This window comes from Schistocerca serialis, chromosome 5, assembly GCF_023864345.2.
Source record: "Schistocerca serialis cubense isolate TAMUIC-IGC-003099 chromosome 5, iqSchSeri2.2, whole genome shotgun sequence".
Classification (NCBI taxonomy): domain Eukaryota; kingdom Metazoa; phylum Arthropoda; class Insecta; order Orthoptera; family Acrididae; genus Schistocerca; species Schistocerca serialis.
This window is the reverse complement of record NC_064642.1, coordinates 439,569,117-439,584,774: the sequence shown is the minus strand read 5'-3', so window position 1 is coordinate 439,584,774 and position 15,658 is coordinate 439,569,117. Positions and strand designations below refer to the sequence as shown.

General features: G+C 41.0%; 1 protein-coding gene across 1 annotated transcript in view; it reads right to left on the bottom strand.

Annotated features, from left to right (window-relative positions):
* LOC126481985 (hemicentin-2) overlaps positions 1-15,658 on the bottom strand; it is a 1,625,790-nt gene that overhangs the window by 1,209,317 nt on the left and 400,815 nt on the right. Inside the window, exon 2 of the mRNA XM_050105950.1 lies at positions 9,503-9,632. Coding sequence (XP_049961907.1) covers positions 9,503-9,632 — 130 coding nt within the window. The remainder of the gene's footprint in view (positions 1-9,502; positions 9,633-15,658) is intronic.

Sequence of the window (15,658 nt, the reverse complement as noted above, 5' to 3'; positions counted from 1 at the left end):
GGAGTGAGAAGAAACTGTCACCCAGTCTCAGTCCCGTCTTGACTTCCTCTTCCCTGGAGATTTCGCCCTGCATTTTAAATTTACAGTTGGTTTCACTGTGGGTCATCATAGTAAGGTTAACGAGCTTCTTAGGTATTCCAGCCTCTTCCAACACATTCCACAATGCCACTCTTGAAATCCTATTATCGGCTTGTTTAAAATCCATATAAAGCTGGTGTACGTTTATGTAAAGTTCGTAACACTTTTCAGGTGGTATGTGTAATGTGAATATTTGGTTAGTTGACCTATTTCTTCTAAAGCCACTCTGGTAGTCTCCAGTTCTCCCTTCCACATGTGGAGCAACCCACCTATTTAGGATCTTGGAGAATACTTTATATGTAGTATTTATCAGAAAGATTCCTTCGTAATTCCGGCAGTCTAATTTATCTCCTTTTTTATGTACTGGGCTCATAATAGCTATTTTCTAATCCATTGGCATATTCTCCTCCTGCAGGATGTAAGTATTACACTTTGTGCGTGCGTCTGAATATAAAATGTGTCAATGGAAATATCGGTTCGAATATTCGGTAACAACAGAGCTGCCACTCTGAAATGTATGAACTGCCTGTATTTCCTCATACGATACGAAGATCTCAAAATACTGTTATGAGAGCATAATTAATTCTGACGAAAGAACTGTGACACCAAAATAACAGCGGCAGCTACTAAACATGATATCTGAATGAAAAATCATTTCTTTTTCCACATACACAATTCTGGCACCAAAGGCAGGAAATCTCTGTGTCTCCTGAATTCCCTCTGATGATGCTGAAATATAATGCCAGATAATATTGAGATTCATTTGTAACTGAACGCCACACTCCTTTGTCCTTGTCTACTTCCTCAGGGTCACAGTGTCGCTTATACGCAGTCTGCATCTCCAGACACATTTGTATACAAACGAGCACTGGCTAAAGCGCACGGCTGAGCCACAGGCTTAAACGAGAGACAACTAAAAATGCATATTCACAACGCGTAATCTTAATTGTTTACTTCATTCTAAAGGGATTATTAAAGGGATTAACATCTGTTCCCAAACGCTTACTTGTTAATCCCACGAGTGCTTTCCAGTAAATCGGTTGCTCTTATTAGGACGGTACGGATATTTTCCCTTTTGACATCCTAGAAGTCTTTCTTTCTTGTATGCGCCGTTTGACGTAAAATTGGAAGGTTTTGCGCTGTGTGTTGTGACGATATTATTTCTGCAGCTGTATTGCTATTAGAACTACTGTCGTTATCATAGCATGAAAGATACGCTTCTAGTTCCGCACCATTCGTAGCTTCCTGTGTTGCAGCCACATACAAGGATCTACAATTGTAGTATTCTGGATCGTCCATGGGACAATAATGAAAAACGACTGATTATGAAGTGTCAATAGATGAAATCATTTACGCGTGCCTCCCTCTTTCAAAAGAACGACACTGCTTAATGCGCTCATTTGCCAGCTGCTGCTTAGTACGAGATGACGCAGACGTTTGTTCGTAGTTATTAAAGACCATTATGGATGTGATAATGATTGCAGTGCCTTTTTAAAATTTGTCCCATAATCATCAGTTACCTCTTAAGCATAATAAAGGTTCTTTAAATGTCATAAACAACCCTTTAAGCATATACAATACCACTAGAATATCTTTGAGATCAATACTGCTGTCGAAAAATATTTTGAACTATGTTGTTATTGCTTCGCATCTGAGACAGAGTAAATAATCTCTCTCAAAGTTTCTATTAGAACCATTGTCTTTAGCATCTATTCGTATTTACCGATTCCACTGTGATACTGTTTTACTTGTATATTTATTACTCGTTCCAGCGGCAGATATTTTGAATGTAATCTAGAAACTTAAATTGAAATCTGTGAATCAAAAGGCAGGATAGTTACGCGAGAAATTGCAAGGGACTGTGCCATTCAGGTTTGTTTTTCGCTTACTTTCTAGTGTACCAAACCTTAATTAGCTGTATCAGTATGATCAATACTAGTATTTTGTCATAGAAGAGCACACGAACCGTGTTTTTAACCCAGGAACATCAACTTCGAATACTTTGTAATGCTCTTGTGGAAACTTACAACAACTGACGAACAAAACCAGGTTTGAGCAACGTCGAGTGGCATTAACAGAAACGACAAAAATAAAATTTGATTTTCATGAACAACGCCAGACATCGACAATGACGCATAAAGTAAATGAAAAATTATAATAAACATAGAAAACCATAGATAAAAGATGAGTTGATGCTACCGCACATCTTCAGATCATTACTCAAGTATGTACGCAAACCGACAGATGCAATTCCAGCTAATTATTTTCTGTTAGCTTTATTTCTGTCATGGACGAAACGAAGTGATGGTTTACGTCTGTAACGAGTTTATGTTACGTCTTGATGTTTAGTTAAAGGTACGAGTGGGTTGAGTATAGTCTCTGATAGACCCTGAGTAGTTTTGCCTCTATAAACATTGTGAAAAACATTAAATCTTTCTAAGGGGACCGACTTGTGTACAAAAGCTCAAGATTTTTCCTACATATTAGCGAAGATAGAAAGTTTGGCACAGTTTTTAGCAGTATAATCGTTTAAGGCCAGTATTAAAGTGTAGTACAAATACTGCATAATTTTGGACTGTGGATGAGAGCTGCCGCAGAAACATACGACCACGCAATAACATGTGTACTATTGTACAAAATTTTCCTGTATACCTCTCACTTACATGTAAGTTTCTGATCGAGAGTGGTTTTGCCTTAAGATTGCTGCCCTGTCTGTTGAGTATCGCTGCAGCAACAATTTATAGACGTTCACCTACATAATCATAACGTATAGCAGACCATTATGTCTGACAAGGTGTTTGAAAATGATGATTGTGATACAGAGTTTTGGGCGCGTATTTATTTCACTTTTCATGTGCTTTGGTCCCATTGTATTACTTATCCTCTTGTTTTCTGGTTAAATATGTTTTATGGTACTACTACTGTTTGGAGATACGATGTGTAACTCTTCCAATAATTTTGGATAGGACACTTTGTGCACACAATGCTTTCCCAATAATTACTTTTAGATGCACTGTTATATATTTTGTGTTGTTGCACACAGGTCGACTAGATAATGACGGTATTTACAAAACTAGAGGTTGAAAATACCGCTTGTAAAGTTCTTTTATTATCCCGCGGTATATTCATTTACAAAACTAATAATCTATAAAGATGGCATTCATTAACAGTTTATGGTGGTCCTTTAAATTTTAGTTGGAATGCACCTCAAAAATTAAAAAGGTCGTCTTTCCTATTACAGCGAAATGTCAGAAGTGTTTGCTGAGTATTGCCAGATCGTTAGGCACAGGAAGCTGGCTGGTTTCCTCCGTATCAGTGATTAACCTGCCTGTGTAACATGAATCGTAAATGTTAGCAGAACTCGCAGAAGATTTACTACCACAAGTTCCTTCGTACTGCGATCAACAGTTTACCCACATCGTAGAGATTTCACGCCGCAATAAAATGCCAAAAGAAACAACCACTGCGGTTTAAAACACTGTCCTCGTATATTTCTTCCAAAACTGTTGAAGCAATAAAAGTGCTGACGCATTTGTTGCTTCTATGGCACTGGATGGTTAACATTTTCTGGAACGAAAAATTAAAGTGCACAGATTTAACGTCTCTTTTGTTTTGATACTCACTGATGATTTAATAAGTTCATTTCGACTGTAGGTAGAATTTACTTTCTTCTCACATTGAGAATATGTAGTTTACATCGTTATATTTCCTTTATCTCATTCTCTATTTTTGTTCTATTCTGCTCTATGGTATTACTCCAACGCAGACATTACCAAATTTGCAGACACTCCACAATCGCGTTTAAGATGTGGAGTTTACAAACTGAAATAGCACTTGAGGAATGGCATTCACGTGAAAGCCCGCCGGAGTGGCTGAGCGGTTCTAGGCGCTTCAGTCTGGAACCGCGAGACGGTTACGGTCGCAGGTTCGAATCCTGCCTCGGGCATGGATGTGTGATGTCCCTAGGTTAGTTAGGTTTAAGTAATTTTAAGTTCTAGGGGACTGATGACCTCAGAAGTTAAGTCCCATAGTGCTCCGAGCCATTTGAACCATTCACGTGAAAATAAACAATTTACTTAATAAAGCGCTTATTTCGTCAAGGATTATCAGATCAACCGTGTAAGCTTGCCTCAGTATTAAATACATCATGCTCATAAATTACAGATAATGGCAGAATGTAGTGCCACACAACGTGGCACTACACAAAACTGGCGCTGATAGCATAGGCACATAGGGAACACACACGACACATATCCTTAAGTCCACGATATTGGTGATAAGTTGAGAAAACCGTCCGGAAACATATGTGCTAAGAACGCCACTGTTTCCAGCGCTTGTTCCCAGACATCAATATGGGGTATGATCACCATGCACACGTACACAGGCCGTACAACGGGTTGGTATACTCTGGATCAGGTGGTCGAGCGGCTGCTGGGGTATAGCCTCCCATTCTTGCACCAGTGCCTGTCGGAGCTCCTGAAGTATCGTAGGTGTTTCAAGACGTGCAGCGATACGTCGACCGAGAGCATTCTAGACGTGCTCGATTTGGTTTAGGTCTGGAGGAACGGTAGGCCACTCCATTCGCCCGATATCTTCTGTTTCAAGATACTCCTCCAGGAGGAAGGGGGGGACCCGCTGCAATCCTGAAAAGGCGGAAATACTGGTGCAAAGTGACGTCCCGATACAACTGATCTGTTACAGTTCCTTTGTCAAAGACATGCTGGGTTATACTTGCACCAATCATAATCCCACCTCACACCATCAAACCACGACCTCCATACAGACCCCTTTCAAGGATATTAAGGGATTGGTATCTGGTTCCTGGTTCACGCCAGATGAATACCCGGCGAGAATCACTGTTCAGACTATACCTGCACTCGTCCGTGAACGTAACCTGGGACCACTGTATCAATGACCATGTACTGTGTTCTTGACACCAGGCTTTACGGGCTCCCCAGTGACCAGGTGTCAGTGGAATGCACATTGCAGATCTCCAGGCGAATAAACCATATCTCTTCAGTCGGCTGTAGACTATGTGTCTGGAAACAACTGTGGCTGCGGTAAGGTCCAGAGCAAGGCTACCTGCAGTACTCCGTGTCCGTTTGCGGGATGCATCACGTCGGTCTTCACGAATAATTCAGTATATGTGGGTTTCAAGCGAAGGAATTGACACTTCAACAGGGTGGCCGGGATATTGTTCGTCAGTCAATGAGGTTCGAACGTTTTTGAGCTGTTCTACCCATTTTTAAAAATTCCTGTGGTTCATACAACTTTCACCACACCATAAAATCATCCGAGAAAAGACTTTAGTAGGTTTTTCACTCACAGAAAGCAAAAACAGCATCACTGAAAGTTGTTCAGCTATTGCAGAATTTTAAATGTTACATGCCACCATTAAATGATAAATATTGAGGTTATAAACAAAACAGTTTTTAGCTACCACATGTTCTCAAGTGATCCCAGTGGTGACAACCTAAAGTTATGAAAATACTAAACTCCTCACATAATCCGATTCATTACTACGTAGGATTTCCACACATCGCGGATTTCACGGTCATTCTGTGGTTTTACGCTAGAAGACGAATGTCCTAGATGAAGAGACCAGAATACGCGAAAGTAGTGAGAGTTTAATTCGTATATCAACTTCAGTTTTACCAATAACCGCCATTCAAGTATTTCACAACACCTTGCAAGAAAATTTTGCAGCTGATAACACCGTGGCTGACGGAATAGTCCACATAATTTTTTTTTCTATCTGATCCAGACCTTCGATATATCGCCGACCTTGCGCTCGCGGTGATAGTGAAAGCAGTGTAATAATCGATTCTTTGTGATTTTTGTAGTCTCTGGTTCCTATATTTCTTTGCCTCGTGTTTGCATCTCATAGTTTTTGGGTTGTATGAGGCTAGTGTTTAGTGTAATTCTGAACAGTCAGCCGATTCACGGTTACTGGTTCCGTCATTCCATGATATTTTAAAATCAAAATGTCGTGGAAACTAAAAGTGTGAAACGTGGAAGAAATGAACATGAGACTTTTTGTAAGGTATGTGGTTATGCAATTACAATAAGTACACTGAAAAGCGCAGTTTATGTTCATATCCATTGAAATTAACATTCAATTACGAGAAATTTTTATTATAATCAGAATAGATGTAATTTTATACTATTGGCATTTCAGCGTTGATCCAACCGTCGAGGTAAACAGTTTATGCCCTGTGCTACTTGTACTTCGATTTTCGTGAACCCTTTTACGATTCCTGTTCTGACTACTGTTCGCATTACTATTAAATATTTGAGCAAATCGAAATCCAACGAGGTCTTACCTAAAGATACTGTCGTATTGATAGTGTACCTGCACTACGTACCTAACCTGCGCGCAGTGTAATAACCTAACAACGACTCAATGTGGCCAAAAAATAATTAGCGTGCTTGACATTAAATGACAACAAATCCTGAATTATTTCATTACACTTGTTACATTCCAATAGAAAATTGTGGGAAACGAATTCTGAACGACCATTTCCCAAGCAATAAACAAAAGCTGTGACTTCTGCTTCAGATCCCAAACAGTTTATTAGTGATAATCAAACAGAATCTAATACGGTTGCTGCAGCAGAAGCCATATTTGCATTTCATGCTTCGGAATACCTCCATTCTTACAATTCTTCCTCATGCACATCAAAAATCATATGTGAGAATTTTTAATGATTCAAAGGTAACTGCTCGGTTTTCAAGAGCAAAAACTAAAATGTGAGGCAATTGTTAGTATCTTTTAACGCCTTTCATAAACTAAGATATAAGAAATAATCTCTCAAAATTGAATTATATTTGGATCAGTACAGATGCCATTGTTCTGGCTCAATATTTTGCTGTCACTGAAGGTCTTCAGAGTAGTTTATTACATTTAAATGGGTGTGACAATAAAACCTCCAGTACAATGAGCGTGTACATGAAGTAATTTCTGAATTCGATCTTAGTGACAAAGTCTGCGCCTTTGGTGGGGATAATATTATCACTAACTTTGGAGAGGCTGGAAGAACGGCGGAGAAAAATGGATTCAGGAAACTCGAAAACAAACTAAACATGTCTACTGTAGGGGTAAAATGTCTAGTTTATGTATTACGTAATGACGTCCAAATGTGAAAAGGCATTCAGTTTAAAAAGTGTAAAAACACTTTTTAATTTACACTGTTCACATTGCAGTACTAAAAGATTGTTTTGGTTTCCTGCATGTGACACACAAGGGTCTACTATCGTATATAAAATCTAGGTGAGTTATTTACTGCAACTGAAAGGGTCATACACATATTTATGCTCTTAAATCATACTTCCTAACACTTGATGAATGTCCAACTCTTCTTAAGTCTCTTAAGCCTATTTTTTAGTGCTTGTGGAGAAAATTATTTACACTTTCCACATGCTGAAATGAATCCATTTCAAATGGCAACTGTCATCATTGAGAAACACGATCTATCAGTGAATAAAGTTAAGTTGGAGTTTAAAAACATTGTGCATGTTTTGAAGACTAATGAATGAAAGGAATTGATGTCAGGTCTAACACAATAACAGCATTAAAATTTCAATAGGAAGTCTTGGTACTTTATCAGACAGTTATAGATTATCTGATAAAATTGAGGAAGCCATTATCCCAGCTTGAACATTTTGACTGGGTACTGTTGAATACTGTACCTGAATGGGATAAATATAGAGTCTTCACTGCAGTGGATACAAGAAAAAAAGTACTTCCGAAGTGGCTGAGAGTTTGTTGTTTGACCAGATACTAAAATGAAAATAGTTTCTTGGATATGCATATAAAAAGAATCACAGACATAATCAGACTCAGAGCAATTTCCTTTCATCTGTTCATCGCCCAAGGTAATACGACAGGTGAAGAGCTTACTGAAAAACAGATTCCCATTATAGCCATGCAGTTATGAATAGTTTCATAATTTTTGTTACATATTTTATTAAAAAAGTTAGTTAAGACAAACTAACAGTGATTTTCTCCATTAATGACCAATCCTTTGACGATGGCGTCAGTACTTGAACTATGCACTTTGTATTGAATCTCTGGCAACCATGTTTCCATACCAATGTGTCTCTTTAATTATGAGTACAACGACAGAATCGACAGAGAGTCTAAACTGAGTCAAAAGTGCACATTATTGTGTTGCATGACTGAGTCACGTAAAAATCGGAAATATCCAATCACGAAGTCTTTCTCGCCGGTTGGCTTACAAAATTAAAAATAGGAAGGCATCAGCCCCGGTTCAGGAGCTTACCACTTCACATTGAGCAAGGAGTACTCGATGCAAGTCCGATAGAGTGTTAATGCCGCAAGACAGTTTACCTGTGTGCAAACTAAATCTAGAGCAAGAGACTTTGAGGACTGCATTTGTAATCTATTCACAACCTGGAAATTTGTTATTGTAGGAGGTCACGGTATCTGATTCTGGTTACGGGAGAATCAAAACTACACATTAGTAGACTATAAAGGAGACGAGAGCGCCAAGTGTACGGCTAAATATTATAATCATGTGTTTATTTTGCTTTTCCTTTCCACTGCAGCCACCAGTGTACTTAAAACTGCAGCAAAGGCTGCTGAATTTTAATGTAATATATGAGAAGGTGTATGTACTGAAATTTCCTGGCAAATTGAATGTGTGCCAGATTGGGGCTCGAACCCGAAACAGTTTCTATTTGCGGGCAGCTCCTGTGGCGAATGTAGACTATGAGGGCGGGTTTCGAGTCGTGTCGTAATAGTTCAGTCGGTATAGAATTTGCACGAGAAATAGTTCTGGATTCTAATCATTGTTCAATAAACAGTTTTAAAAATGCTTCAAATGGCTCTGAGCACTATAGGACTTAGCATCTGAGGTCATCAGTCCCCTAGACTTAGAACTACTTAAACCTAAGGACATCACACACATCCATGCCCGAGGATGCTAAGGATTTTCAGATCAGTGCATACTTCACAGCAGAGTGAAATATCATTCTTGATGTACTGTATTACAACATAATATATTACCACCCTGGTCCGGGAGTGACCACTCAGCAGTTTGATTACCTCTCCCCCAATATCCGAACTTCACATACAGTCTGACGAATAAGTGGCTGGATTAGCACTAAGGGACATTAGAGTTTTTTGTAGTCTGTGAATTTAAGAGTTCAAGAAAACCAGAGCACTTGTGGTACCTTAGTTGTTTATTCGGAGTCTTCATGTGACTGTATGAAATCGGAGCAGTCGCTAAGAAAGCTCTAAGTTCGTGTCACGCAGTTCTCCCCACTCTAGTATCCCCACCACGGAAACACAGCTGGCGCTACCTGGGATAAACTGTTGATTCTCTTTAAGCTAGAGTAAAATTATGTCCTTTCAACATTTCTCTTTCATTCATTAGTTCAGCATTTTTTTTAGTTTACTCACCTATAAAGAGGGACGGACGAATCCTTGAACCAGAGTACCATGTTGACGCGGTCATCTGGATACGGAGGAGTGATGTTGCAGGGCAGCTCTGCGTCTTCTCCACTCACCGCCCACACCACCTCCGCCGGCACTGCAGGCAGAATGAGAAAATCCAAGTTAGAGTTGCCACGAGATGGTCTTCCACATTCTGTTCGCGACGACAGTGAAAATGGGAAAAATTTATGTTCTAGGCAGAACAGCTAACTGCTGGTGGCCAGCAGAGTTACTGCTCTCTTTGAGGTTGACTCCTCACCCATGGTCGAGAGGGAGGTCGCCTCGGGACGTAGCAGGCTGCGAAAGACATCCTGGGGAGCCGGAGGCATAATTACAGAAACCAGTACCTGTATGTTAGAAGTATTGACCCCGGCTGTTGAGACATTTGCCCCACTGTAATACAAGGCGGTGAATGGCTGTCTCTCAAAATTTCTGAGGTTGCGATGTTAACCAGTTCCCGCAGCTACAGCTGGACGTCGTTGTCAGAGGTAAATCGTTTGCTCCCCAGAACCTTTCTAAGGGGACCAAAAATGGCGTAATCGCAGAGAGAGAAACCATACTGTATGGAGCGTGGCCGAGAACCTCCCATTTGAATTTCTGCAGGATTGCCGCGACTGTGTTGGCCGTATGAGGCTTTGCATTGTCGTGGAGCACAAGGACCCCATGAATCAGATTGCCTGGTCGTTTTGATTTGATCACTTGGCGAAGGGTGGTCAAGGTTTGCGAGTACCGCTGGGCACTCACTACTGTCGCATGCTACAGGAAGTGAATCAGAAGAGGGCCATCTTGGTCACAGAAGATCGTCAGCTTAAGCTTTCCTGCACTCGTGTGGATGGCCTTGGGTAAAAAGGTGGTGACCCTGGATGCTTCCACTGCAGACTTTGTCGATTTGATTCTGGTTCGAGGTGATGACACCATGTCTAATCTCCAGCCACCACTCGTACATTCCCTTCCCAAGCATAGCGCTGCAGATGAGCAAGACAGTGGGCCATTGGACGTGCTTCCTGGTGTGGTTGAAGACTGTGGGCCACCCATTGGACACACACTTTGCGCATGTTCAGTCGTACCTTCACGATGATGTGAACACTTCCGACGCTCAGTCCAATCACGATGGCTATGACCTTCATTGTCACTCGGCGGTCCTGGGTAATGAGTGCATCGGTAATGCAGTGTGGTGCTCCAGACCGTGCATCTTAGACTAACGACACCCGTCCTTCCCTGAAGCGCTTTGCCACGCCTTGACCCTTGCAAGGGACATGCCACTTCTTCCAAATTAAAAATGTAATTGTGGACCAGATGTGGCTTGAATTCAAAAAGATAGTATCGACAACAATTGAAAGATTTATACTAAATAAAATATAACAAACGACGGAGCCAATCCCCCATGGTACACAAAATGCTTCGGAACACTATTTCAGAAACAACAGTAAAAGCATGCCACATTTAAACGAACTCAGTATCACCTAGATTGGTTATCTTTTACAGAAGCTCGAAATTTAGTGCTGACTTCAATGCCAGATGCTTATAATAGTTTCCACAACAGAGCTTTGTCTCGAAACCTGGCAGAATATCCAAATAGATTCTGATCGCATGGAAAGTATGCTAGCTACAAGACACAATCACAATGCCTTCTCTGCGCGCTATCATTGGCGGCCGAATACTTCCGGCATAAGAAGTCGCCCTCTTTCTGCTATTCCGCCTTGTCAAAGAGGGCGGAGGAGTGGACAGAGGTTCAGGGCACTCTCTTGTCCTAACGATGGGAAACTGCCCTTGAAGGTGGAAGAATCAGCAATGATGAACAACGCGAGGATATGAGGATGCAGAAGGCAATGGAAACCACTGCATTAAAGACACGTAACGTGTATCCACAGGACAAGTGGCCTATAATTGAAAAAGGTTGGTTGGTTGGTTGGTTTGGGGAAGGAGACCAGACAGCGTGGTCATCGGTCTCATCGGATTAGGGAAGGATTGGGAAGGAAGTCGGCCGTGCCCTTTCAGAGGAACCATCCCGGCATTTGCCTGGAGTGATTTAGGGAAATCACGGAAAACCTAAATCAGGATGGCCGGACGCGGGATTGAACCGTCGTCCTCCCGAATGCGAGTCCAGTGTCTAACCACTGCGCCACCCCGCTCGATTGAAAAAGGGTTATGATGATCTCTCCATTGGCAAAAGTTTCCGGAATAGTCCCCCATTCGGATCTTATGGAGGGGACTGCCAAGGGGGAGGTGACCATGAGAAAAAGATTGAGTAATCAACGAAAGGTTAACGTTCTACGCGTCGGCGTATGGAATGTCAGAAGCTTGAACGTAGTAGGGAAGCTAGAAAATGTGAAAAGGGCAAATGCATAGGCTCAGTGATCTGAGACCGAAAGAAGACAGTAATGTCTGGTCAGATGAGTGTAGGGTAATACCACAGCAGTAGAAAATGGTGTATGGGGAGTAGGACTCGTTGTGAATATGAAGGTAGGACAGAGAGTGTGTTACTGTGAACAGTTCAGTGATAGGATTGTTCTCATCAGAAACGACAGCAAAACAACACCGACAACGATAGTTCAGGTATACATGCCGACGTCGCAATCTGAGGATGAACAGATAGAGAAAGTGTATGAGGATATTGAAAGGGTAATGCAGTATGTAAAGGGGGACGAAAATCTAATAGTCATGGCCGACTGGAATACAGTTGTAGGAGAAGGAGTAGGAGTAAAGGTTACAGTAGAATATGGGCTTGGGACAAGGAATGTGAGAAAGGAAAGACTATTAGAATTCTGCAGTCAGCCGCTCCTGGTCTCGCGGTAGCGTCCTCGCTTCTCGAGCACGGGATCCCGAGTTCGATTCCCGGCGGGGTCAGGGATTTTCACCTGCCCCGAGATGGCTGCGTGTTGTTGAGTCGTCTTCATCATCAACATTCATCCCCATTACGGTTGGAGGAAGGCAAAGACAACCCACCTCCATTAGGACCTTGCCTAGTACAGTGGTGCGGGTCTCCCCCATTGTTCCCCCACGCTCTGTGAAGAAGCATGGGACTTCATTTCCACTCCCAATAGAATTCTGTGATAAATTTCAGCTAGTAATAGCAAATACTCTGTTCAAGAATCACAAGAGGATAAGGTGTACTAGAAGAAGACCGGGCGATACGGAAAGATATCAATTAAGACTACATCGCGGTCAGACAGAGATTCCGACATCAGATACTGGATTTTAAATCATACCCAGGAGCAGATATAGACTCAAATCACAATATGGTAGTGATGAAAAGTAGGCTGAATTTTAGGGCGTTAGTCAGGAAGAATCAATACGCAAAGAAGTGGGATACGGAAGTAGTAAGGAATGACGAGATACGCTTGACCTCCTCTAACGCTATAGATACAGCAATAGGGAACAGCTCAGTAGTCAGCACAGTTGAAGAGGAATGGACATACCTAAAAAGGGCGATAACGTAGGTACAATGAAGGTAACTTCGAAGAAACCATCGGTAACTGAAGAGAAATTTCAGTTGATCGATGAAAGCAGGTAGTACAAAAATGTTCCAGGAAACTCAGGAGTACGGAAATAGAAGTTGCTGAGGAATGAAATAAATCGGAAGAGCAGGGAAGCTAAGACGAAATGGCTGCATGAAAAATGAGAAGAAACTGTAAAATAAATTACTGCCTAAAGAAAACATAAAAGAAATGATTGCCAGAAGGACAGACTCAGCTTACAGGAAAGTCAAAACAACCTTCGGTGATACTAGAAGCGAGGCTGGTAACATTATGTTTGCTAGAGGAATACCACCGTTAAATGCAGAAGAGAGATTGTTTAGGTGGAAACAAAACACTGAAAGCCTCTATGAGGGGAAGATATTCTGATGTGATAGAAGAAGAAACAGGAGTCGATTTAGAAGAGTTAGGGGATCCAGTATTAGAATGAGATTTTGAAAGACCTTTGGAGGACTTAAGATAAAATAAGGCAGACGATATAATTAACATTTCATCAGAATTTCTAAAAGCCTTGGGGAAAGGGGCAACAAAACGACTATTAACGTTGCTGTAAGGGATGTATGAATCTGGCGATATATCAACTGACTTTCGGAAAAAAATATCATTGAACTATCGCACAATCAGCATAACAGCTCATGCTGACAAGAATAATATACAGAAGAATGGAAAAGAAAATTGAGGATATGTTAGACGACGATCAGTTTGGCTTTAGAAAAGGTAAGCGTATGAGAAAGGCAATTCTGACGTTTCGGTTGACAATAGAAGCTGGGCTAAAGAAATATCAAGAAACGTTCTTTGGATTTGTCGACCTGGAAAAATCGTTCGACAGTAAAATGGTGCAAGATGTTCCAAATTCTGAGAAAAGTAGGGGTAAGCTATAGGGAGAGACGGGTAATATACAAAATGTACAAGAGCCAAGAGGGAATAAAAAGAGCTTACGAGCAAGAAGAAGTGCTCGGGTTAAAAAGGATGTAAGACAGGGATGTAGTCTTTCGCCCCTATTGTTCAATCGGTACATCGAAGAAGCAATGATGGAAATAAAAGAAAGTATCAGGAGTGGAATAAAATTTCAGGGTGAAAGGATATCAGAGATAGGATTTGCTGATGACATTGCTATCCTGAGAAAATGTGAAGAACAATTACATGGTCTGCTGAATGGAATGAAGTATCTAATGAGCACAGAATATGGGCAGAGAGTAAATCGAAGAAAGACGAAAGTAGTGAGAAGCAGCAGAAATGAGAACAGCGAGAAGCTTAACATCAGGATTGTTTGTCACGAAGTAGGTGAAGTTAAGGAATTCTGCTACCTAGGCAGTAAAATAACCAATGACGGACATCAAAAGCAAACTAGCATTGACAAAATGGGCATTGCTAGCCAAGGCAAATCTACTAGTATCAAACATAGGCCTTAACCTGAGGAACATATTTCTGAGAATTTACGTCTGGAGTACAGAATTGTTCAAAAAATGGCTCTGAGCACTATAGGACTTAACATCTATGGTCATCAGTCGCCTAGAACTTTGAACTACTTAAACCTAACTAACCTAAGGACATCACACAACACCCAGTGATCACGAGGCAGAGAAAATCCCTGACCCCGCAGGGAATCGAACCCGGGTCCCCGTGCTCGGGAAGCGAGAACGCTACCGCGAGACCACGAGCTGCGGACGGTACAGAATTGTATGGTAGTGAAACATGGAGTGTGAGAAGAGAATCGAAGCATTTGAGATGTGATGTTACATACGAATGTTGAAAATGAGGTGGACTGATAAGGTAAGGAATGAGGAGGTTCTGTGCAGAATCGGAGAGGAAAGGAATATGTGGAAAACACTGACAAGGAGAAGGGATAGGATAATAGGACATCTGTTAAGAAATTAGGGAGTATCTGCCATAGTACTAGAAGGAATTGTAGAGGGCAAAAACTGTAAAGGAAGACAGAGACTGGTATACATCCAGCAAATAATTGAGAATGTAGGCTGAAATTGCTACTCCGAGATAAAGAGGTTAGCACAGGGGGAAATTTAAAATAAAGGTTTTACCCATGTGACGTTAGATATGTGTTTAAAGAATAAAACAACTGACTAACCAGGAGTGAACCTGGAAATTTTCTACGTTTAGTAGTAAATGTGAAATAAGTCGGACAGCAATGTAAAGACTTTTATTTACGTTTTATTTTATGAAATTCCCATGCACGTATGAAACATTTTTACTTTTCTTTAAATGTTATATACGTAGTTCATATAGAGGGCGGCATACAACCACCCGATGTGTTCTCCACACAGCCTACCTTCTTTATACCGTAGTATTCAAACTACCATGCGTCTAGATTAGAAAACAGTGGTATGTAATGTAATATATAATCCATAGAGGTTATGCCATGAGTTGCAACTTCTTATTTTATCACCTGACCATGTACTTCTTGTGTTTCTAGCATTGATAATGGCTAGGCACAGCCGAAATCTGGATTTGCGTAATAAAACCCGGAAAAAGAAAGGACGACTGACTGTTGCGCTCTATAATTTATAAACCATCGATCTTTCTGCATTCAGAATGATGTGAAGTGTAACGAAAACAATAACTGTGGGGAAGATAGACTTCAGACTAGGAATCGGAAGGATAATGCTAGGGAAATGTATTCCACCAACGA